The sequence below is a fragment of the Carettochelys insculpta genome, chromosome 19 (genome assembly GCF_033958435.1).
Source record: "Carettochelys insculpta isolate YL-2023 chromosome 19, ASM3395843v1, whole genome shotgun sequence".
NCBI classification, from domain to species: Eukaryota; Metazoa; Chordata; order Testudines; family Carettochelyidae; genus Carettochelys; species Carettochelys insculpta.
The window spans coordinates 11,075,879-11,101,997 of NC_134155.1; the positions used below are offsets into that span (position 1 = coordinate 11,075,879).

Genomic DNA, 26,119 nt, shown 5'->3' on the forward strand with positions numbered 1-26,119 from the left:
CATCAGTAGGATTTATGAATAAAATATAACTAGGGCATTTACATTCTTCAGTGTTCTGTTGCTGCTTGTACAGTTGTGCATTGGGGGAGGGTGTGGGCTTGTAAACACCCACATGGTAAATTATCAATAGTCCAGCTCAGCGTATCCCCTTTGTACAGATTCCTTCTTTGACTGATCCACAAGTATCCTATTATGCTTTGTTCCTTGTGAAATATTACATTATTTTTGCATTAATGGATCAAAAGAAGGGCTGCACGCAAGCGCTAAAGGGCATTTATGCACATAACTGCTTTCAGCTATGAAGTTGAAAGAGATGCTTTCCAATATTGAAATTTCGGCTCTCACAACTAGCACCAGCAGTATATTACCCTGTGCCCAGAACTGGCCCATGGCACATAACACCAGATGATATCAGCCATCCGTCCTTGTATAGGGGTGTTTAAGGAATGCAATTGTGACTAACATTTTAAAGACCTTCCAAGTGCTATATGCACCTGGTATCTACTGCCTTCTTCCATGTAATCTTGTGCAAAGTTAGTGCAAGATACTGCCAAAAGGATTACCCCTGTGCAAAGTAAGGATCAAACACAATGCAGTGGAGAACTGGGTCAATGGAATTCTGCACGTTGATCTGACATACTGTACTATATTTTCATAAAGGAACTGGGCTACATTCTATACAGTTGATATACATCTAATTTTCTGTGTGTCATGTAGTTTGTAATGCATTTTTAGGCAGATAGGTCTGGCACATACATAGACTAAAAGCAAATGTGTGGTGTTGGGTACACAAATGGTAGACTTGCTACCACTTTATAGCACCATTAGTGTGAACAAAATTGCAACAGACAGATGCACGTCCCCATGAATAACTGGCTTCACCAGTAAAAGATTAGAATTGATCTGTCATGTTTCATCAGCAACAGTCATCAATCAGATATCTCCATGCATCACTGAGAATGACAAATTAGTTTCAATCAATCTGGGCTTTGGCATGATCTCATGCTGTCTCTACCTGCACCCTGCAAACTAAGGAGGGTTAGATTTTGCAAACAGCTTTACTGACATCAGTAGGAGTACTGAAGTAAGGTGCTATTCAGCATGAGTAAAGTTACACAGTCTGGCCCTGGCTGATTGGAACAGTGAAAAGAAAAGCTGTGAAGCACACATAATAGTATGTGACAACTTGATTCTGCACTCTACGCTAAGTAGGGCTTACTAACACAAGCTGTAAGTGCTACTCATTGTGAATAAAGGGTGTCTGGATTAAGTTCAGAATGAGGTAACTAAGCGTATCTTAGGGACTATGATTATCTTGTTTATTTTTTCTGTAAATTTTATATTCCCTTAAATGGTTCAATAAAAGTTTACATGTATTTCAATGTCACTTGATCGCTGAATGTTTCTGCCCATTTTTTTAAACCTGACTTTAAATGGTATTGTAAGAGCTGTCAATCAATTTTTTTTAAGAATAAGTCCCCTTGTGCTCTTTTGAAATATAGAGTATCAGACTTTTCAGGAGAAAGTTCTTTTGGTTTATCCAACAACATAGTTTTTTTCTTCTTACAACTTTCAGAGCAGATGTGGTATTCTGCAAAAAAGAAGATCAACTGAAAACAGGAAGGGGGAATCTTGTCCCCTTTTCCGAGTGCGTGTGGAATTCCAAAAACAAACAACTGCCTGCCCCCGCACCTCAAAATCCAGAAGTCAGAAGATTTTGCAGCTCAGAAGAATACAATATGGGGAGTTCAAAGTGTGGGTTTGTAGACCCTGTATGCCAGTGAGATACACTTATTAAGGGCCTCCTTCCATGCTGTCATCTATCAGAACTGGGTGTGGCTGCTTCAGATAAATGCAAACCTTCAAAGGTTACATTACATCAACCCTACACTTGACTGATGATTAAGAACTGGTCTTCAATCTCAGATGAACAAACACTAAGGGCATTTGAGACATACTAGTTGTAACAATAACAGATAACACTTCAATAGTGTTTTTTGTTCATTAGACTCAAAAACAAATAATGATCAGTATCATTAAACATCTTTATCTCCATTCTACAGATGGCGAAATTGGAGCAATGTAATTTGTAGTGTTTTGGCCAAGGTCACAAGGGGAGTGAGTGAGGCGGTGGCAGAGCAAATAGTGGACCCCACTCTTCTACCTCCTGCACCTGTGCCCTATATACTGGAGCTCTCTCACAATGCAGATGAATATACCCATCTATAGTTTAAGCTTGTGTGTGCTCACGAGCAGACTTGGAGTGCAGGTGCATTGCAGTATAACAGCTTTTGTGATACAGAGGACTTTGCAGATTAAGATCAAAATGGAAGGCATGATCTTCAGCTTTATAGGGTAGTAACAATAATTGCTATTAGTTATGATACTTAGTTTTCTTTTTTTAAACTGAACATTTTTTCAGATTTTAGCATGCAGCATTTTCCATAATATATTTTAGGCCAAGTATTTTATGTAAATAATAATAAGTAATCAAAGCCAGTATCAAAGCCCAGTGAAATCAGTGGATAGAGTCCTATTAACTGGAATGTACTTGGGATCAGGACTTAAACCATATATAAATGACAAACTACACTGTCAACATTTGCGGTGCAATCTTTCATCATATACCACAGCTCTAACACATTTATTAATGTTCTTTTTACTTTTGATGACTAATGTATTTCTAAATTGCACCAATATTGCAAAAGTGTTCCTCTCAAGATGTTGGTGGGACCATTGTTTCTCAGCCTTTTTAGATTACTGTACCCCATTCAGCAGGAGTCCGATTTGCTTAGCTTACTCCCCAAGTTTCACTTCACTTAAAAACTCCATGATCACAAAAAATCAGACATAAAAATACAGAAGTGTCAGAGCACACATACAGAAAACTGTTTATGTTCTATTTTTTACTATGTCATCATAAATCACTTGGACTATAAATATTGTACCTGCAATGCAGTGTGTATTATATAGAAGAGCATAAAAAGTCAGTCTGTATCTTTTTATTAAGCTTGTTATAAAAGTATGCAAATATCTAGATGAGTTGATGTACCCCAAAAGACCTGAGTACTCCCGCGGGGACACATGCCTCTGGCTGAGAATCACGGGGTTAGACCATGCTATAAAGTGTGAGATTAGTCTTTTCTTGCTTGCAAATACTTTTGTAATGAAATTTAGATCAATGTCTTGTTACACCACAATGTTGACTCCATGACAATATTCCTGTGCTCTAACTAGTGTTTCCATAGTTATTTCCTGTGCTATTGCTTTGCAAGAGCAACATAGTGTAACAACTATTATGAAAAACAAATGCAATGTTTCAGAGTAACTCCTAATTATATCTCATTTATTGATTTTTATAGTAAATCCAGAACATATGATACAGAACTCTGAAATCAAACTGAGCTGGTAAGACAAGCTATAAAAACGTATATAGGTTCACACATACATAATTTTAACACAATGTATATTCATCGATAACCAATATGTGACCAGTAAATCTGGAGGCCCATCTTGAGATATGTGTATCACCAGTAGAAACACAGGTTGGCAGCTGTAGGTGCTCTGCTAATCAGTTGGGCAACATTTAAATATCTCCTGGGTGGCTGCTCAAGTGCTCAGCTTACACAGAACACTGCTTAGCACCTCTAAAAAAACAAACAAACAAACTTTATTTATTTCAATTTGGACATTCATAATTAGTGGTCATCCCCGGGCTTAGATTTATATACATTAAACAGGCTTAGGTTGGAGGTTAATAAGTAACATTTTTCTCACTGGACCACAAGTCCTGCCATCTCCTGTAGGAGGCAGTTGCTTAACATAGAGGTCCACATTCACCTCATGATATGTGCACTCTTCCATTACTATTAAAACCCAAATAGTTTTGCCTGTGCTTCAGGACCTGGGTAACTTTGTTCACATAGTTTCAGGAGAATTACTCACATAGGTAAAGTAACAAGTATTTAGGTGGTTTGAAGAATCAGAACCAAAGTAACAAAGAATATGAGGTACAAGCAAAATGCAATGCAGTTTGTAATTCTGTTATAGTCACAAATGAATTATTGAATGTGAAACAAATTAAGATATTCGAATAGTTACAGAGAGAATGCCATGCTAGTCTATATACTATCAAAACAAAAAAGTCAAGTAGCACTTTAAACCAAAGGGCAGAATTTGACACATTAACACATGGTTTGAACCAGGATGGGAATTTTCTGAGTCATTATAGGGGCCCTTTTGCATACTTGACTTCATCTAATTCTTGACTCCCTTCACCTTCTGCCCCTCTACTCTCTGATTTGCTCACCTTGATCATTTTTTTTCTGATTTGTCAACCTTGATCACTATTTTTGGTTCTCTGTGCCTTAAATATTGAGTCTGTTCTGGTATGGCTATGGTCTGAAGAAGTGGGTCTGTCCCACAAAAGCTCACCTAATAAATTATTTTGTTAGTCTTTAAAGTGCTACTTGACTGCTTTTTTGTTAAGATATTTGAATGACAGATGAATAGAAGTACTTTTAGTCATTAGATATGCCTTGTGCACATACAAGGATACTTCAGGTCAACAGCTTACTTTATGAACCCTGCAAAGAAGAGAAATGCTGCTCGCTGTAGAAGACAAAAAAGGCTGCTAGCTAAGCTTCCAAATCTAAAGAACAAGCTTATTTTCAGCAGAGGTATAGAATAATCAATTGGAGAGTAACAAACCAATGATTTGGCTACATGTACACAAACAAAAGGTGCATACAAACCATGGCAAAGCACCTCTTTGTCAGAGAATAACTTGGAACAGCACTATTCCTAAATACTTGTAAATTTTTTAAAATCTAGAACACCTTTTTGCTGTATCTGTACACAACAAGTCAAACACAGGTATCATGCTCAGAATAATGGACATATGCCACAAGTAATTTACAATGGGAAATTGAAGTATTTAAATTCATTCCCACTCCTAGAGAAGATGCTGAAAGGAATGCAGCCCTGAATATGCTACTGATGCCCCAAGGAAGTACAAAAGATAATCTGTTTGAATATCAGATGGTGCTTCCCTGAGGTTATTTGGCAACTTGTGTGCATCTGAGAAAGTGGTAACAGCTGTGTTGAATAGCACTGATAGGGAATGAGTGGAGCTGATTCAAATCTCTTCAGCAGTGCAGTACCTGAAGGAGCCAGGCTCTGCCAGTGGAAACAGTTTAACATTGTCACACACAGCTTTCAAATACACTGTCCACTTTGAAAGCCAACTGTACCAATCAGCTGCGACAATAAATAGGTACATAACAGGAGTTCCAGATTATGTTAGGACAATTTTTGCTGTTTCTAATCAGCAGCAAACCATTTTATGATTCACTTACAGGTAACAATGGCAAGAGCAAGGAAAATTAGCTTTTGTTCTTTCTCAACACCTACCTCAGCATTTGTGACTTCCAGTCTTCTTGCTGTAACTTTGCTGACCTGCTGTTTTGGGACATATGTGAGCAGTGTCCCCTCTAGTTTTAATATCCATGGGTAGAATAAATGTTATGTATGCCAAGGCATATGTGGATGTGCACTGCCAATAGAAATGCATTCTGCCTGCTGTGGGTGCACTGCTAATCAGCTGGGTGGGGCCTGAATCTCTCTTGAGTAGCCATCCACGGACTCACCTTACAGCGAACACCATGGCTACATCTACACTTACCAAACACTTCAAAATGGCCATGCTAATGGCCGAATCAAAGAATACTAATGAATATTCAGTGCCATATTAGTATGCCACCAGCCCGTGGTTTGCTCACCTGCAGCTCATCTACACAAGGGTCCTTTTGGAAAGGACCCTGCCAACATCGAAATCCCCTTATTCATTTCAGCACCTCATTAGTATTCTTCAATTTGGCCATTAGCATGACCATTTTGAAGTTTTTAGTAAGTGTAGACATAGCCCATATGTGACCCATCTAACTTAACTGTGGCCCAGTTCTGAAGGCATTTTTGTAGGTATATTCATATTCAGTGGAACTAATACTCAATGAATGTACGTTGTTACACAAGTGTTTGCAGGGGATAGAGTCTTAGTTTCCATACAGAGAGTTCTATCTTAAGCATTTGCAAAGTACTTGTGATTTTATTATGCATGTGCTTGCCTGTCACCAACCACCAAAAAATGTCGTTTGCCATTTGCTCTTGATCAGTGTTACACTAGAAAGATTAAATCCAAATTGGATATTTCCTGTTTGCAAGTATTTCTTTCATGGATCTTTCAAAACATGTTTTCATCCTCAAGGGGCAAAGGGTGCTTCAAGTAAGATTATGCTGCATTATTTTTTGTGGGGTCTATTTGTTCCTTTTTTTTTTTAACTCCTTGAAGATGTACTTTTTGCTAGAGGTGATCTGTGTGTGCTGAGCTTACTTTGGAGCACACACTGTTTGCCCTGTTGATTTCTTCTTTGCCTCAGATTCCCCCATTTCTCCTGAGGATGGTGGTGGTTGTCTGCTTCCCTATATAGCATCCCAGTGCAAGATTGTTAGTGGTGAAGCTCTGTATTCTGAACCACATTCATGGTTCCCACTGACCTCAGCAATAGTAAGCAGCCATCAAAAGACATAATTTGGGGTTTAGCCCCGATTAGCTGTTTGCTCTTTCCCCCCAACCCCACCAATATGCAAGCAAAAACTGATCTTAAATCTTCACTTTTTGATGTACAAGATTTGCTCATTAGTGGATCATGACACCAGAAAAAATTCCATTAAAAGCTGGTGGAATGTTTGCAGAAATGGACAATATTCTACATACAAATTTTCAAAATTAAGTTTGTAAAATGTAATTAACCTACCTAGTTTTACCAAAAAGTCTTCACCCTGTCTACTAATTTGTCAAACATTAGATATTTGGCTAATGTAACTATTTTGAAGCTTTCATGAAAGTTCATGCCACAAATACTTCCTAGTACTGTAATGGGATTACATATGAAGGGATCTTAGCTTCTTCTGTTGGCTATTGCCTTTTTACATAGGAACAAGAAGCTGGAATAATAGGCAATAGGGGCTGTCTCCAAAAGGAATTTGACCGACAGTATAATTATACCACTGTAGTTCTGCCGGTCAATTTCCCTACATAGATAAGCACCCAGCATCAGATAGGGAGGAGTAAAAAGGGCTGTCAACTTGCTCACACTTGAGGGTGACACCTGCAAATTCAGTCTGTCATTCTTCCTCTGACATTGAATTGCTACCCTGCCTGTCTCATTTAAATATATTTAAAAACCTTTCACCATTTAGTAAATTTTATGCATTTCCCATAACAATAATTGGGTTAGGTATGTTGTAGATAACTAAATCTGCCTCATAAATTTGAGCAGTATTTTCATATTTACTCATGCAAACATGGAATGTGTCTTTATTGTGTGTCTGCCTCTTCTAGCACATACATGTAGTATTCCCTAAGAGAATTTGGAAGAATCATTTTGAATTATTGGACTTTACTCACTGCATGAGCCAGTGTCTTAAAAATAAATCATGGACATGACGATCAAACAGATACTTTGCTTGTTAATTTTGGAAAGTGATATTTAAACTCTGGATAGGACTGCTGAGCATACTACTAAAAAGTCAGTAATAGGTGCTGAAAAAATAATAAAACCTTGGTGATATAAGATTTCACTACAGTGTCTGCTACTAAACCCACATCTACACTAAAGATATGTATTGGTCTAAAGCTGCTCAAGGATGTGAAAAATCCACTTCCTGAGTGGAGTTATACCAATCTAACCTTGCATGTAGACATGGCTGTGTCAACAGGAAAACTTCCACCAATACAGCTACCCCTTTTCAAGGAGGGTGGATTTAACTCAGTTGAAAAGTGGAAACAGACAAGAGTGGGAGGGTATCACTGCTTGTAGAATCAAGGTTTCCAATGTCCATACCTGGCTCTGCTTCCAAGCAGGGTGCCGACACCCCGGGTCCAAGAGCTCAGATTGTCTGTTAGTCTATAAGGTGCCACAAGACTTCTTGCTGTTTTTGCAGATCCCCTTTGAAACTGCAGGGTCCCCTCTGGCTCCCTTTGGGTTCCAGTCAGTTTCAGTCGCTGGTTTTCAGGCCCAAGCAGGGATTGATTTAAAACCATCTCCCCACTTTAAAAAGAACACCCACGAACGGACTTCTTTCAAATGGGCTGGGCCAACGGCTCTTTTTCGGCAGTTTACGTTGCTGGGGGGTTCAGAGAAAGGCTCAGGGTGTTGGGTTGGCCACCCTCAAGCACGCAGGCCGCCCCCAAGTAACTAGCAGTGTAAGGGAACGTCGAAGTACCACAGAGCCCCGGTCCTAGACGACGCCAGCGGCCTGTCCGCGCCTTCGTACCCCTGCCCAACCCTCCCCCAGCGAGCCTGACAAGCAGCGACTACCAGCCCCCGACCACCTCAAGCTTCTGGCCCCTCCCTCAGCGAGGTAAGGAACTTCACTTGCCCCTCTGCTCTTGTCAGTAGCGACCTTACCTCGCCCCGCCCCCTTCCTCTCGGATTGGCTACTTCTCCTGCCTATCGCGGCCATTCTCGCCTCTTACTGGTCATCTAGACTCTACGGAAGGCGGTACAAGCCACTTCCTGGTCCATCTGGGAAAATCTTCCCCGTTACGATTTGAAGAAGGACGGCTTTATCGGCCTCCGCCACTCGTGAGGAAAGCTGTCAATCACCATGCTAACCCGCCTCTAATCTCTATTGGCCCGCTGACCGTTTTGGGATTGGGTTTGAGCTGTGCGAAGTACCGGTTGGTCAGTGGGGAGAAATGGAGCCGGGTAATTGGTCAGTTAGGTGAAGACGGTGCGGCCATTTGAGGTGAGGGTTTGTGTGAGGTGAGGGAATCTCGCGGGGTCTCACCGGCTCCGGGAGGGAAGGAGCGCGGTGATTGGACAGCAGGGCCAGGCAGGCGGGGCTGAGTCTCGGAGTCTCTGCAGCGGCCTCAGCCTATGGGCCGACTTAGCGCTGCGCCGTACGTTGATTGGCTAGGGGTGGCTCTCGCGGAGCCTAGTGGGCCGGGTCCGATTGGCTGCGGGCGGGTGTCGGGCGCGCGCCCCGCATGGGGGGTGGGGAGGGGAGGCCGGGTGCGCGTGCCCGCCGCTCGCTCGCTCGCTGTGCGCTCCGCTCTGGGGCTCCGTGAGGAGGTGAGTCTCGGCAGCAGCGGCGGCGGCGGGTCGGGCGGCCGAGGAGGAGGAGGAGGAGGAGGAGGAGGAGGCGGCAGCTGCCGGGGGGCGGAGCAGCGCCGTGCAGCGGGGGCCTGAGGAACACCCCCCCCCCATACTCTCTCTCCCGCACACACTCCGCGGGAGACCCTCTCCCCTCCCCCCATCCCGGCTCCTGCTCCTTCCCCTCCCTGCCTGAGGGGGGGCTGCAGCCTCCGGGCTCCCACCCGCCCCCACTGGGTCAGGCTGTCAGGCCTCCGGGGAGGCAGCCACAGAAGGTGTTGGGGCTCCTGCTGCCTGTCTTCTTCACCCCCCCACCCACCTCGTTCTCTCCTCCCTTCTTTATCTCTCTTTCCCACTCCTTCATTTGTCACTTTCCCTTTCCCATCCCTGCTCCTTCTCCTTTCTCGCATCTAGACACCCCCGCCCCACTCATTGACTTTTGTCCCCGTCTTTTCTTTCCCCGTATTCCCATCCCTTCTTTCTGGCTCTCCTCTCATCCCTGCTCGGGCTGCCCTGTGCCCAGCCGGCTCTTCAATCCTTCCAGGGAAAGTTGCCAGCTTCCCAAGTTGTTAGCCTGTTTTAGGGGCTGGGGCAGGGCGCCAAAGCGGGGAGTGATGTAGAAGGCCTGGGGGGGATCTCTTTCAAGGTTTTGACCAAGAGGATGTGGGAATGGAAGGGGTAGGCTTGTCAAAACTCTCACACTATTCCAGGGGGGTGACTTTGGATCCCTTTTCTGAGGGGGAAGGGGAGTGACCATTTTGTTTCTAAAGAGTGGCACTAAAAAAAAACCCACCCCCAACAACCCAAGGATGGAGTTCTAGTAGCCAGCCACGGCTGGAAGCTTGGGGGGTGGGGAAAGGGGGCTTTTGGGCACGCAGGCTCACGAGCACATGAAAAGGTTGGTCAACTTGTTTGGCTTGATGTAGATGCAAAGCTAGTTGGGCTCAATGCTTTTAAAGGTGGGCCGCGTATGATGAAACCTGACTTCTGTTAAAGTGTAGCAAATTTCATTTTTATGGCCAAATGACAGCTTGACCCAGTTGTTATCCAGTCAAAGGGCATTTTTTTGAATGTCTCTTTGTGGCACAACAGCCAACGCAAAAATGATGGCGGCTTACAATGGCGGTACGTCTGCAGCTGCAGCAGGTCACCACCACCACCATCATCACCACCTTCCTCACCTCCCCCCTCCTCACCTCCATCACCACCACCACCCTCAACATCACTTGCATCCAGGCTCTGCTGCTGCGGTACATCCCGTACAGCAGCATGCCTCTTCAGCAGCTGCGGCCGCGGCCGCTGCGGCCGCAGCTGCGGCAATGTTAAACCCAGGGCAGCAACAGCCATATTTCCCATCACCGGCACCGGGTCAGGCCCCTGGACCAGCTGCAGCGGCCCCTGCTCAGGTACAGGCTGCAGCAGCTGCTGCAGTTAAAGCGCACCATCATCAGCACTCACATCATCCACAACAGCAACTGGATATTGAGCCGGACAGACCTATTGGATATGGCGCCTTTGGTGTTGTCTGGTGAGTACAGAAAATAAACTCAGCTTATTTTTCCTTTTCATTATTTGCCAAATCATAACTCATTTTTGTCATTTGGTCCAGAATAGAAGAAAGCTACTTACTTACAAATTGTTTTTAGTGATCTCTATGTATTGTAGAAAGTTAGTTTCACTTGGTTTTGTGGGGCAACTATCTTGTATTATTAGTATCAGAGGGGTAAATGAGTTAGTCTGTATCTTCAAAAACGACAGGTCCCTGTGGCATGTTATAGACTAACAGATATTTTGGAGCATAAGCTGTCATGGTCAAAACAACAAAGCAGGTCTTTGCCCATGTAAGTTTACTCTCCAAAATACATTAGTCTAAAAGGTGTTACAGGACTTCTTGTTTTTGTATTATTAGGCCACACCATAAGCTAACTCAGTTTTTGGAGGTCATGGTTATTTTGAGATCTTTGCAACATAACTGAAAAACTTTATGGTATGAGAATGAATTGGCATTTGTTTTCCTTTATATGTGAACCACACAGCTTTAAAACAAAAGATCAATTTTAGATAAGTGGGTAATAAAACATACTTAGGAGTTTCAAACTAGAAATAAGAAAATTAGGTTTTTGGTTGTTTAGACATCTGCCAGGTTTTTAGGGAGGCTACATTTGCTGTATGGTAGCATGTTAAGTACCACCTCGGATGGTGATCCCTGTATTTTGCACTTTCATCATAAATGGATATTTCTGTCTTTTCTCTAAATACTCTTTCTGTAGATCTTATTTTTGGAGCTTAATCTTTTACAGTGTAATTTGTGACACCCCCTATTTCCGTCTGTTCAATTCCCTGTATCCCTTTTATTTTTCCAGAGTTTCTGAAAGAAAACCGGCATTTATTTTTCATTTTTTATAATATGTTGATTTTTAAGCCAACAAATTTTCCACTTACTTGAAGATGCATTAGAAACATGAAGTATGTCTCAGTTTTGTTTTTTGATGGAGCAGGCATATTACAGCACACTTCCTGTATCACAGATATGAAATCACAAACATATAACTGTGGCATGACCACACAGAACTTCTCGCTGTATTTGTTTAATATAACATCGTAGTGTCATTTAGGGGACATCTGCCTTAGCAGCCTCACCATAGTTTTGTTTTGCTTAAATAAAAGTACTGCAGCCTTTATACCGGTGATTTTCTCTGTGTGCTAGTATGTACTGCAGCTTTAGATTTTTTTACAGTAGAAGTCTTAGGAAAAAAAAGACTTTAGTTTTTTCTAAAGTTAGGTGATTGAGAAAGTGTCCAAATGAATGTATTTGTGACAAAATGATGTTTTTAAGAAGACAAAACACTTGGCTTAAATTAGGTCAGCCTTAAGTGGCTATGTTAATATTAATTGCATTTTTTCTGTCTCAGAGAAAACTTTAAATTTCTGGTTTCTCATGCTGTAAATAAATAAGACAATTTTTCAAAGTCAAAGATGCGCATTTTTACAGCACCTGAATTGCTGTATGCCTAGTGAAGGTGCTCTTGCCATTCTTCAGTGTAACTTGATTTAAGTTGGTGATTAAAAATTAGGAAAAAAAGCCCACTGTAAACATACATCAAAATATTGTTTCCACCTGTAGCTGATTTTTATCACTGGAGATGTATCTACATGTTTTGGACTATATTTTATTGTAAGCTTTGTTAATTCTGTCCACTATATAAGATCACATCTCATTTTTTTCATTAGCAAAAATTTTGCTGCTTTTTATTTTTCCTTAGGTTTCTGTTTTGTATGTTCTGTTTACAGGCAAAATTGCAAAAAGAGACCTACTTTTATTACTTTAGCACTTTGTAAATGTTCCTGTTTCACAAAATAAGAAAGGGGGGATGTAATTAGTGAAGTGAAATATGTCAGCATTAACAGAGACAACAAGAAAAAGAAAAATAAATTGTCAAAATAGCCGCCAACTATGACCACAGTAGAGTGGTTAAGCATTTCATAGGTATTAACTTAGCCCTGTTCTGCCAATTGAGTCCATTCAGATGGAAGGGTCTTGCAGTGTGATTTCTGTTGCAAAATTGGGACCTCAGTATTTACTTCAAGACAAACTGACTTTTTTTATTTAAAATGGTTAAGATGGTTATCCAATGTGGAATTTACTGTATTTCGAGCACTGAGCAATTAGTTATGTTTAAAACCTATACTTGCAAATTAGTTCCTGTTTTGCACATGCTGAGAATTTAGTGCTCCTTCTCTGCTTTTGGTATTTGATGTTATTGACTCTCCCAGATGAAATACTTTCAAAATGTAAGCTTTGGCATGTAAGCAATTCATATATATGTTATCTCTAAAAGAATCACCCAAGTTCATGTATCTATGAAAAACACAAGTTTGGTACTTGTGAAACCTGAGAGCTATTGTAATAAAACCTACTCTAATTTTATATAATGAAACGGTTACAAATTGCCTATCCATATGTCTCCCTAAACACATAATGGCACTAATTAATTGCAGAAAAAAGTAATGCATGTGATTTTGAAGGGAATTACTTTTACTTCTCCATGTAGATGAGATATTTGTAGAAGTAATTCTGCAATTTACCATTCAGATTTATTTCTGAATAGTCAGTCAACTAGGGCTTGATTTATCTTGCTGCTGAAAGTAGCTAGTGAAATAAGTTAGCAGCAGTGAACAGTTTTTTGTAAAGATATTGAATTTCTTATTAGCTGGCTGGTAAAGATTTTATTTTGACAATTGAATTAATGTTTGTAATTAACAGTGCTTGTTAGGTTTTGTTTATATCAGAAGGTTCTAGTTTACTTGGCTGGAACTCTGTGGGTGTTTTGGTGCAGCCAGTGTGCTGCGGTACTTCACCACTTACGAGTTGTCAAAGCATTAGGCTACGGTGTTTTCCCTACAATCTCGTTCAGACTTGTACTGCTATACTATTGTTAGTATGCACAGATTATATCCTTTGTTTATGGGGATCACTGCAGCATAATGTGGCTATCCTTGACAAATGTCATCTCCCTCAACTACCTGTAGACTCTGAACCAAGCTTAACCTAGTTGGCTTAACCATAAGGAGTCTCCAGCAGACAGAACAGTCATAAATAAATAACTTTACTGTGCAGAGGCTAGTGCATTTTAGCAAAGAATGAAGAAGTACATGCAGTAACTTAACAAAAGGCTGGTGAAAATGGAAGAACGTTGTTATAGTAGGGAGGGGTTGAGAAGTACCTTTGCCGCGGACATCTAAAATTTGCTTATCTGCTGTCAGTTTGCCAACAGCATGAGGACTGCAACTTAACTAGTTTAAAACAGAGAAGTTTGCAGACGACCTTGTCTTCAAAGGCTCAGTATCAACTCAAAGTTGAATTTGTTCAAAAAAATTCTGTCTTATAAATCTTTATCCTTGGTGAAAGTTTTGTGTTCCTTATTTCAATCTTAAGTATGGGTTTTGGAATGCTCCTTTTTACATCCCTAGAATGTGCCCATGCACAAGGAGCTGTCCCCCACAGGAGTGCTCCCTGTGTTGCTAGGGAGACCTTCTGCCAGCTGGTGGGATTCCCTTGCAAAGAAGAAAACCTGCTTTAGCTCAGGGGTATGGTATCAGAGAAGAGGAGATACTGTTAGTGCCTTGTAAAGCTTCCCCAGGATGACTGTAGAGAAACTGCAGACTGTCCAACTTTACCCTGGGCCAACGATGATGAGTGGAGGTGGCCAGGGAGCAGCACAGGAAAGTGAGTATCTACTTGTGCTGCTCACGCATGTTGGATCACTTTTGCTGCCAGTGTGTTCCCACCATAGGAGGTGAAGATATAAAGGGATGGGGAACACTTTGTGGTAGTCAGGAGACACTATAGGTGCTTATATCTCCAGTAGTGTGAGGAGCATCCCTCCCAGAAGGGTGAAGAACCACCAGTGCTGATGCAGATCTATTGGGAGACCTTCAGCAATTTTGACAGTTTGCTTTTACTTGTGGGTGGGGGAAGGGGAGGGAGACGGTAGGAGTTTTGGCAAGTGCTTACTATAATTACTAATGTTAATATCAATAATGCTTTTCATATGTAGATCCCAAAGCTCTTTCCAAAGGAAGGAGGTCAGTATAGTTATCCCCTTTCTACAGATTGGGAACTGAGGTAGGGGCTCGTCCTGAAGTCACAACAGGTCATAGTGGAGTCAGGAACTTAAATGCAGGTCTCCTTAATTCCATTCCAGTGTCCTGTCTTTGAGCACATGACATCCTTACTAGGACCTGTTTTCTAAGGTGTGTGAGAGAAATCCATTTAGTTACTTAAAAGGTGACAGAAAGGGATTGTTATTGGAGGGAAGTTCAAATTTAAAGTGATATGAATGTAATGCACAGGAAGTGCAGAAACTCTTAGGCTGTGGCCGCACTTGGCCAGAATTTCTAAATGGCCATGCAAATGGCCAAATTAACATTCACATGCTTCCAACTGTGGCTCTTCGAAACGCCGCTTTCAAACATGCACAACTTGGCATGGCTACACCGGGGTCCTTTTCAAAATCCCCTTATTCCTCTCTGCTGAAGCGCCTCAACCAAAGCGTGCAAATGCTAATAGGCACTTAATATTCAATTCAGTGCCTCATTAGTATTCTTTGATTTGGCCATTAGCATGGCCATTTCAAAAGTATGGCCAAGTGTGGCCACAGCCTTAAAGTTTTAAACTTGGTAGGTTGATCTGGTAGATACATAGATTTGAATAGTGGCAGCTATTGCTTTGTATTTTTCATGGAAGAAGAGTACAAGTTGAACTTCTCTTGTCCAGCAACATCAATCGTCTAGCAGTTGTTATGGGTGTACCAAATATCCTGTGATCTCATTAAGTTTGTTTGCAGCTACCTGTCCTGCTTCTCAGTGTTCTGTGCCATTATTTAGCTCTAATTTACCCCTAAATGTTCTCAAAGAGCGCAGTAAGCAGTGGAAGGCTTGATTATATTTCTAGACAATATTGATTTTCTGTGGTTTGGCAAATTCTCTGGTTCGGCACCAGTCAGATCCCAAGGCTGTTGGACAAGAGGGTTCAACCTGTATGTATATGACTTCCAGCTCATTGAATAATGTAATGTCCTCTTACTGGTGCTTCTGAATTGGAAGCATTATGTCAACTCATATTTGTATACAATACAAATATGCTGTAAAACTGAAGACCAGTCCAATTTTGAAGGCTGAGTGAAAGGTTCATTTTTTGTAAATTATTTGTTTTCTTCAGTTTGGAAAAAAACCCCAGAGGTTAACACTGTCCCTTTTTAAGAACAGTGTGGCTTACCAAGTCATCTATCTATGTAAAGATGGAAATGTTGACTGAAACTGTATTAAAAATAAGGGCAGCCGGGAAATAAAGTTCGTCTCTTGTCTGTATTTCGATCTGAAACTGTTGAACGAATACTAAGTAACTATTTGAAACAATTATTATACATAATTGATATTATTTAAAGTGGATAAAATATGGGCCTGGAATTTGTAGTGAAGTACATAATGATATGGCTATTAAGTGCTCCAGCCATGAAGGTGTTTGTAGAATCAACTGGTAATCTTTTGTGGAAGAGCTTTGTACGCTGAGCAAGAGGGCAGAAGAGATTATTTGTTTTGGAAAAAAATATGCTGCATGGTATAGTAGAACAAACAACTCAGGCTGTAAGTTCCAAATCCTATAAACAAGTATAGGATAAACTCTCCTACTTTTATGCTGATGGGAACCAGAATCCTGTTTTGCATTGGGTGTTAATGCAAATCTAAGCCATAAAAGCCTAGAGCTGGTTTTGTAGAGCATGGAAGCTCAGCAGATAGCTGAATGATTAAAAAGCTTTTATTAAACAAGTTTCAAGAAGAGTTTTGCTATGTTTTCAGACATTCTTTTCCTGAGCCATTTTGTGCAAAACTAATTTTCCAATGAGACAAAGCTCACCTGTGAGAACTAGAACAGACATATGTTTGTTTTTTTTTCCTCTTGATAGCTAACATTGTTGTTCATGCACTAAATAAATCAGGAAGTGTTTTCAACAATCAGAAAATATTCTTGTTTTGACTGACATCTGAGAAGGCAGTTATTCACCTTATTTTAAAATATTTTATCTTCAGACTTGAAATAATCTAGAAAGTTTTTCCCCGCCATTCAACATTGGAAAAGATCTGAAGGTTTTTCTTGGGAGTTCTAGATGCTAATGAAGCTGAGTAATACATGAATGGCAAACAGGAAATGCTGGCTTAACTAGACGTATCAGGGTATCAGTAGGAGGCTGTAGAAATGGCAATCCATACTGATAACATATTATCTGTAGAGAAGGCCACTGCAGAAATAGTTGTAATAAAACTCATTAATTGAGCAAACCTGAAACAAATCCAGTGAGACTATTGAAAAATGTACTAGTATGACAGATAAATAGTGGTTTGAATCAATCTTTGTCAAGTGAAGAGTACAACTTGATTTTTTTTTTTCCAGAGGAGTGGGAGACCCTTTTCAAAACATGCTCTGAAATATCCATTTTGACCAGTTAAACTCACACTTATGATAGACAGTAGGACTCTGGGAGTGTATAAATAAAATAGAAAAAAGTGAGTAGGTAAATAAAATCCTCTTAGTCAAATTTTTGTTATAATGCACCTCTAAAACTCAAGTGCAGAAAAATGGGTATTGCATTCAGCATCAGCGTTTCCTCTAATTGTTCACGTCCATGTGTGAAATTAATTTTGCTATGTGCACCAATATGGAGATTACAGGAAGTCCTGTGGCACCTGATAGACTAGTTGATATTTTGGAGCATAAGCTTTCATGGGCAAGACCTGCCTTGTCAGATGTGACACATCTCCTCCATATTGGTGCACATAATAAAATTCATTCTGCACATTGATAATCTGTAGCAGGGTGTTGGGCCACAGAATTCAGGGTGTGGTGGGAGCTTAGACTTGGGTGGGTTGAGGGCTCTGGCTGGGGGTTTGGGCTCTGGAGTGGGTCTGAGGAGGAGGTGTTTGATACAGAATGGGACTCCAAGCTTGGGCCAATGAGGTTCAGAGTACAGGATCCGGCTCAGGGCTGAAGGTTGGGATGGGCAGTGGGCAAGGTCTGGGCAATGGTTAGGGTAGAGTAGATGGCTTTGGGTTGGAATGTAGGCGGGAACTAGGGTAGCGGAGCAGGTTCAGGCTGGGGTGCAGGGTCTGGGAGGATGTTAGGTGTGGCTTGGGGGTTTGGGTTGGGATGTGGGGTGCTTTTCTGGAACACCTGCCATTTCATGGGGGAGGGACAGATAGTACCACCCTGCAATTAACTGCTAGCACTGCCTCCCGCAGCACCCACTGGCTGTGATTCTTGCCCAGTGAAAGCTGCGAGGGTGGAACCTCCAGGTGAGGCAGTGCGGGAACAGAACTTCCCAGTGCTGGTGGTGATGTGACTCAAAATGGTGAGAGAGGAACGTCAGTGTGTGGAGCTGTCTCTCTGCCTCCCTACCCCTGCCAGGAAGGGCTGACCTTGCAGCCGCTAAAGCCTCTTTCTTAATCCAGCCCTGCTGCTGGGGCTGGAAGTGTATCCTCTCCCCTGGCCATGCCAGCTTCCTTCTGACACTGCTGTGGCTGGAGCAAGGCACACTCTTCTGGCCCCAACAGGGAGCTGCCGTGGATGGGGAGGGAGTGAGGGAAGGAGAGAGGCCTCTCTGCTGACCTTGGAAGCTCCATGCATGGCAGCCCTGAACACCTGAAGGAGGCTTATTAGATAAGTTCATGGCTAAGCAGCTTAGAGGGAACCCTGCTTGGCATTGCTGATAATTCTCATTTGTCTAGGTGTCTATGCATGTCAGTTTGTTCGGTGAGTTTTACCTGGTTTCTCTAGAACAGGGGGTCAGCAGCTTCTGGCAAGGGTGCCAAGAGCACATGAGCCAATTTTCATCAGCACATGAGGTGGGATCTCAGCCCTGTCCTTTCTCCCCCATGTAGCTGTGAGCTTGCTCAAATCCTTGCTGCTGGTGGATTAACAAAAGACCAGTTAATGCACCAACCACCACCTGAATGGTAAAGCTCTGCATCTTCATTTATTTGGGAATGAAGCTGTTATAAGTAGGACTGTTAGTTACTTTGAAAAGTATCGCTGGCGCTCTGACTGCACGTAGGAGTCAAAAGGTCAAATTTTGGCACTCTGCTTCTGAAAGGTTGATGACCCCTGGTCTAGAGCAATGCTATCATTGGAAAACTGCATTTACATTTTTTGATAGAAAAGCTTTTCACAGTTACTGCTTCCATCATTTGTTTTGCCATGTGAAGATCTACTCAGAAAACCCAAAAATATAACATATTGAGGCTGGTGTTGGTGTTGGAGTAAAACGTCCTGACTTTTTTATACTTTAGTCTAATGTATAGTTTTGAAATGTAACCTCCAATTATTCATTGAGGAAGAAACTCTTCTGTAGCAGCAGGTTGTCTTGAGTGGATTGAAGACATTGGGTGGGACCATTTCAAATTTGTAAATTACACTAGAAATTTATCTGTGAAGCATTCCTGTACTTGTATCATGCTGTAATGAATTTTTTTGTTGTCTGGGACATCTAAAGTAGCTAAGAATAATTTCCTAATGAAAATATTATGTGAGTTTGATATTATTGGTTCTTGGAGACAACACTGAGGGAGCCTGAGGCAATAGCTGAAGTGCTGAGAATGGGAACGTGACAGAGTAGTGCATAGATTGTTCCAAATGTTGACCACCATACTTTAAGAATAAATTAGTATACATCTTTATATTGGTATGCTGGTATTTCTGAAAGTAGTACTGTGTTGAAATCAGGATTGTGATTTTTTTTTTTTTCTGAGTTGGTTGTAAAGAAATGCATCATGATAACATGATACTGTTCTTTACATTTTATGTTGGGTAAATTGGGATGCTCCTTATGTGTCTGAATTTCACTTCCCAGTGTTTGTGAAAAGGGAAAACCTAATCTTTCTTCACTGTTGCTAATTAAATCAACTGTATGTAAATAATAGCTTTAAATATTTATCACGATGTGCAGTAAAGGACAAATGTTCTTTCAACATTAGGATCGTTACTTGTTACATACAGTTACAGCAATGAAGAAATTATCTGGAAACTGGGTGACGTATTACATGTTAAAGTCTGAATTGTTACCTGGCAAGATGGCATAAAAACCAAGGAATATTTTGCTCTCTAAGGTGGGTGAGACTCTTCAGGCAAATCCGTTCACAATAAATTATGCCCAGGTCATTGTTTCATGAGTACCTTCATGTGCTGTTTTGTTCTATTAGACCATTTGCAAGTCTTAATATTGTTTGTATCCATGTACTTACATGTTGGCAATACAGATAGGGCATGATAGAATCCAATATTTGTTCTTTCAGCTCAGTTCTGCAAATGTTCTCGCTGAACAGCTTGTAACTGGATTGGGAATCAAAATTAGGTTTTCACAAGATATTTATTTTTAAGATGTGACTCCCTCTAGCCCCTGATTAATGCATTTTTTACATCTTAATTTATGTTCTTTGGAGTTCTAGGAGAGTTATACAAAAAACAGAATTTGAGTTACTTAAATTGTCCCCTTTAAGAAGAAACATACATGCAGCAGGTCAAGACAGGGTAGTTAGAGGAAAAGTAGAGTAATATAAATTTGTGTCATGCGCTTGGTGGCATGTGGGGTATGCTAGCTGCCTAATATCTTTGGGAAAACCATGGAATTGGGGGAGGGAAGCGATAAAGAATTAATCTGCCCTGGAACCAGGGTTTGGGACATGGGATGAGAGGAAGATTTTGGTATGTGTGATTCAGGGATTGCTTTTGATTATAATATCTCAGACTCAACCTTAATCCATGTAGGTAGGATTTTAAAAAAAAAAAAAATTTACCTGTCAGTCTAGAATATCATATATGAGGTAATATTTTGAGGTCTTCCTCCATGAAAGGCAACTTGCATGGCATGGAATTGCTTTTAGGCTGAATTTTTTTTAAAATGAATATCTGAAACAAATCACATTCCAAAACTGGAATTTTTAGAAATCATTTGCAGAAGATGCTATAAGTCAAAACTAGCTTTAAATATATCTTAACTTTTTGGGGGAAAGTCTTAAATTTTTGTGAGGCTAGGCAGCATGGCCCATGGAGGGGAAAGTTGTATATAGGAGGGCGTTTGTTTTGTTTTGTTTTTTTCGGTCTCCTATATGGAGGTATAATCTTACCTGTTTCGAATTTCCAGGACTGCTTTTGAAATTTTGCTTATCTGGCCTAGTGTAATATGTTGAAAAGTAAAATATTAATCACAGTTATTATGGTTTGTTATGTAAAGTGCAGTATACATTTAATCTTTCACTACTCAGAATATTACAGTGTGGTGTCAACTATCAAGTCCGTTTTGTAAAGAGAGCAACAAAGGTTGATTATTTCTAATTGTTGTGGAGAGGGGCATGAACACCTTTTCTGGATTGGTATGGAGTACATGGGATATTTGCATGAGCTGTATCCTTCATTTTCTTTTCCAGGTAGGAAGAGTAAAATGCTTTTATTAGTTTACTTGTGCAGTAAGTCTGTCTTCAGAAAAGACCGGGTGAAGAGTTTCAAATACAGTTTACATGTTTGCCATTACAGCCCATTCCACTATTGTCAATCATAGGATAACCGTTGTATTCACTGTACAGTACTTAGTATAGAGAGTAGTGAAATAACTTTAATTATTTACAAATTAGATTGTAAAGATTATAACGGAGACCCATTTCATGAGCATAGGTGAAATAAACTTGTACTTGTTTCAGTTTCTGACACTGTACATGTATGAGAATATGGTGTGTATTGTGGGTTCAGATGCTCTGAAATGTAGTTTTCTAAATAAAAGTAGTTATTGCATATGCAACAAAGTAATAAGGTTGTGAATTTAAATGTAATACTGTCAGAATATCCCGAACTATATCATTCTTAGTTTTGGTAACATGAATATTGCATACCCTAGAGACAAGTTAACAGCATGTGCCAGGTGACCCAGTTACAGTAGTTGTGGAAACCTAAAAATGCTGGATTCAGTGGCATGTGCACATTTAAATTGAGCTATAACATTGAATAAACCTGGGAATTTTAGTTACTGAATTTATAATCTAAATTAGGCTTTTCCAGTAATTAGGCCACTCGAATAGTGGTACACGGATGGACTTAATAGTTGCCATTTAAACAAAATGGTTGTCACTTAAGCTTTTTTAAAGTGGTCTTGTTTTTGACATCAATGTAGTCTACCAAAAAACAAACCAAAACCTAAAATGTCAAAGAAGTTAAAACATAAAATCACACTTTAAAGTACAGTTGGGCTACAGGGATTATTGTTATGCATTATTGTTTGGAGCAAATAGTTACTGCAAATGTTTATATCTTGTTTTTGTTGATTTTTTTTTTTAATATATAACAAGACTTGAGTTGAGATGGGAAGGAAAAGACTTGCAGGGAAAGAAGTGTGTGTGTATGTGCATGTGTGTGTGAGAGAGAGGAGAAAGCTTTCCAGTCAGAATAATGAAACTATCTCTGTGAGCAACCAAAGTTATGTCTGCAGTAGAAGCTCCGCGTGTGTAACTTGTTCCCAGGGGCAGGTATTCGCTCCCCTGAGCAATTTAAGTTCTGCCAACGTAAGATGTAGTGTAGACTTAGCTAGTTTCTGTGCTTACAGAGACTGTTGCTTTCTTAGAGCTATTCTGGCATAGCCCTGTTCTGTAGATAGAGTCTACACCTAAAGAAAGGTGCTTATGTCTGTGTTGCTTTTTCACACCCTTGACATATTTAGCTAGGCTGAGAAAACCACCATTGTGGACACAACTTTGTCACTGGAAGAGAGCTTCAGCTGCAGTAACTACATTTGTTCAGGGAGGAAATAGTCCTACACCTTTATACTGTTTGGCTAAGGTTACACTGACCTGTTCTGCTGGCAGCAGTATGCAAATAGGGGGTGTGTCTTGAAAAGGCAAATGTCTGCTCATTTGCCTAGTCGCTTGCCAGCAGAGGCTGTGGCCAGTAGGAAAAAAGCCGTGTTAACATGGTTCTGCTGGCGGAATCCCCTCCCACCATGTTTTTGGCAGCCTTTTATGCCTGCAAAAAAATCAGTCATAAGAGGCCACTGACAAAGGCAGGGTGTCACCAGCAGAACCACTTTTATGCTGCCTTTTTTTCTGCCAGCAGCAGCCGCCTCCATCAGGGAGTGAATATGCAAATGAGCAGTCATTTGCATTTTTGAAACCTACGATTTGCATACTGCTGCTGGCAGTTCAGGTCAGTGTAACCGTAGCTCTGGATAGGTTGCCTCACAGAGCTGTGCTGGTACACTTGAACCTCCTTAATCTGGCAACACTGAGAAATGGGGTGTGACAGATTAAAGAATTTGCCAGACCAGAGATTATTTTGTGGGGTCTGAGCATGGTTGAGGTTGGTGGGGTGCTACCCAGTGTCCTGCTCACAAAGGCACTTGTTGTTCCGTTCCCACCGGTGGCCATGGGAACTGCAGGGAAGAGCCTCAAGGGGAATATTTCACTGCACTGCCATACTACCTGTTTAGAAGAGGGGACGCAGCAGCATGCAGAGCTGCTTCTTCCCCTGTGCCATGGGTCTTCCCAGATTAGGGCAACCCGAACTATGGAGGTTCCACTGTATAGCCTCTGTAGTCTAGACATATTGTAAATTATTTCCTTTGCTCTACTCTGGATCTCAATTTGAACAAATCCCACCCAGTGCAAGACTGCTTGTTTCGTCAAAAGTAGAGGGGGAAGATAAATTACTTTCAAAGTTTTGCAAACATAACATTAACTTTTTAAAACTATGATAGGTTCACATTTTTCTGGAGATGAAGGCTATTAGGAACTAGATGCAGTTTTCAATTTTATGATTTCCTGACTACCTTTCTCTAATGTTGAAGACCAGAGAGGAGTATTTCCTTAAGGATTAGCAACAAAAGAGATGACTGGGGTGCGGATGGGCAATATGACAGAGGTCTATGAAATCATGATTGGTGTGGAGAACGTGAAAAAAGGAAGTGTTATTTACTTCTCATAACTCAAGAATTAGGGGTCACCAAAATGAAATTAATAGGCAGCGGATTTAAAATAAACAAAATGAAGTATTTCTTCACACAATGAACTGTCAACCTATGGAACTCTTTACCGGGGAATGTTCTGAAGGCCAGGACTGTAACCACATTCAAAAAAGAAGTTGGTAAGTTCATGGAGGCTAGGTCTACCAATAGCTGTTGGACAGGATGGTCAGGGATGGTGTCCCTAGCCTCTGTTTCCCAGAAGATGGGAATGGCAACGGGGAATGGATCGCTTGATTACTTGTCCTGGGCCGTGGGCTGTCAGCTTTCAGGCCTCTGCCACCACTCCTGGGCTGCCTGCTTTCTAGCTTCTCAGCCCAGCTGGTGCTTCTGGACTGCTGCCCCCTGGCTTCTGCCAGCCCCTCTCTGGTCCAGCGTCTGTGATCCTGCTAGGCCATGGATGTTGCTGGACCCAGAAAATCCTAGATTAGAGGTTCAATCTGCATAGCATATGCAGCACACATTGCAATTTAGGGTAATGTCCTTTTAAGCTTTTGTTAGTTTAAAAAAAAAAAAAGCTGTGAGCTGATGTGATGTTGACTCTTCTGTGTTCCTCATACCAAATAATTTGATTTTTAAACTCATTCTCTGTAAATCAGCCACTGTCTCTCAAAGGGTAAACTACTATTTGTAGATGTATATGTGTGTGAGTATAATAAAACATTTACACATGTGTTGGAATACAATATTAAGTTTTGAATCAGCCTAAAGTCTGTATAAGGACATGGAACACTTAGTAAAAATTTTCTTAATTAAATTGCCATCCATTATTCAAAAAGTGTACGCTTGACACAGAATTGATTTGCAAGCACTAATTTAAGACTTCTCTACCTCTAGAGGAAGTCATACTATTTCTACCGTATCCCTCAGCGTCTCTACAGACAAAGGTGTTTAAGTTGATTTTTATGATAACAACCATCATGGTTTGCCCCAGTATTGGGCTGGGGGAAAGTGTCACCTGAGTGAGGTTCAGTCAGTTGGAATGGTATTGTGGGTATGACACACTAACACAGTTGGCACACGGCCAACATTTAGAGCTGTCATCTTTGTTATCTCTCATTTGGCAAATTTCTTTAGCGAATAAAAATTCAGTGGCTTGGCTGTAAACCTGCCGAGATGGATCTTGGGAAATTAGCAGGATGGGGGAATCTGGGAGGAAACTGGGGAGGTAAAATGGGAGGAGCTGAGAAATTGTGGAGTTAGAGAGAGGCAATTTCTAGCATGGGAATGGAGGTGGGAAGAAACATGACTTGAGGAAAGGTTTCTGGGGAGATGGAAAGTGGGGGACGTGGCACGAAGGAAGATTCTTGCCTGAAGCAGCTGTCATAGTGTCAAAGATGACCGCCATCTCACCTGAGTCAGGGTAAAGAAATTCTACTGTGGGCACAAGAACAAGCTGTAGAGCACTTTAAGGTTGCTAGTGTGGATGTGTTTGCGTGGTCTTTAGTTAATTGTTTTGCAGACAATTGAGTGTTGTAGGTGTAGGTAAGACCTCATCTATATAGTTCCAAAGTACGTTGTTTAGAATGGGCTGTCAGTCTTTTGCTTTACTGTGAGTCAAACTAGCTATTAGACCCAATTTTGTAAAGTAGACCCCTGAGTGAGGCAATTGAGGTTTAAATACAAGTGGCTTGTGACAAGCAGTGTAAATATGTATGTAAAGGATAGAAGTTTGTGTGGTTAATGCTTTATTTATAGATAAGTGTTTTAACTGTCACACGCAGCCAGAAAGAAAGCAGTGGCGAGAAAGAATGGGTAATAGTTATGGGTGATAGAAACAAGTCATGAAGTGCAGCTCTGAATGCAAGAGGATGAAAAAATTAATGTATGCTTGGGTCACTTAACGTAACACAATAATCTTAGCTTTTAATTTTTTTTTCATTTAGCAGTTCTAAATAAACTTGTGTGTTTTATATGTGAAGTTAAGCTTGCCAACAGCATGCTTAAATATGGACATAGACGTACGTTGGAAAAGCGATTGGAAAAAAACAGAGGTCATTGCTTCTAAACATGTAAACAGTCAAAGCTCCACGATTAGGTTGCTCTGATGTTCTTGGGGAGAATGCAGTCTTCTACCTGCATAATTGCCACAGTCGTTCTGGCAGTTGTCTATTTTCCTTTTAGGAGACAAATCTTGTCTGAAACATGGTTAAAAATCCCCTGGTTTTTATGTCAAACTATTATCCGCCACCCTGAGGCTCCCTCACTTACACTGTTAAGTGTCTTGCCTGACATTTCATTGTTCTTTGTGGGGAATTTTATTTGTAAATCTTTTTCCCCTAAGGCAAGTCCCTGAAAAAGACACAGATCCAGTAAGATTTCCCCTATCTTTTCATGCTTGCCTAGCTTTCTGTGCATCAATGGAGGATTTTCCCCATGTAGTGTATAATTTGCAAATATCTCCAGTAC

The 26,119-nt window shown here is 41.0% G+C and overlaps 1 protein-coding gene across 2 annotated transcripts in view; it reads left to right on the forward strand.

Annotated features, from left to right (window-relative positions):
- Positions 1-9,204: 9,204 nt before the first annotated feature.
- Positions 9,205-26,119, forward strand: part of NLK (nemo like kinase) — a 131,335-nt gene continuing 114,420 nt past the window's right edge. The window contains exon 1 of one of the 2 annotated variants that reach the window (XM_075013874.1): positions 9,205-10,686. In XM_075013874.1, coding sequence (XP_074869975.1) covers positions 10,229-10,686 — 458 coding nt within the window. In that variant the 5' untranslated portion in view covers positions 9,205-10,228. The remainder of the gene's footprint in view (positions 10,687-26,119) is intronic. The other variant, XM_075013873.1, reaches the window with a different exon arrangement.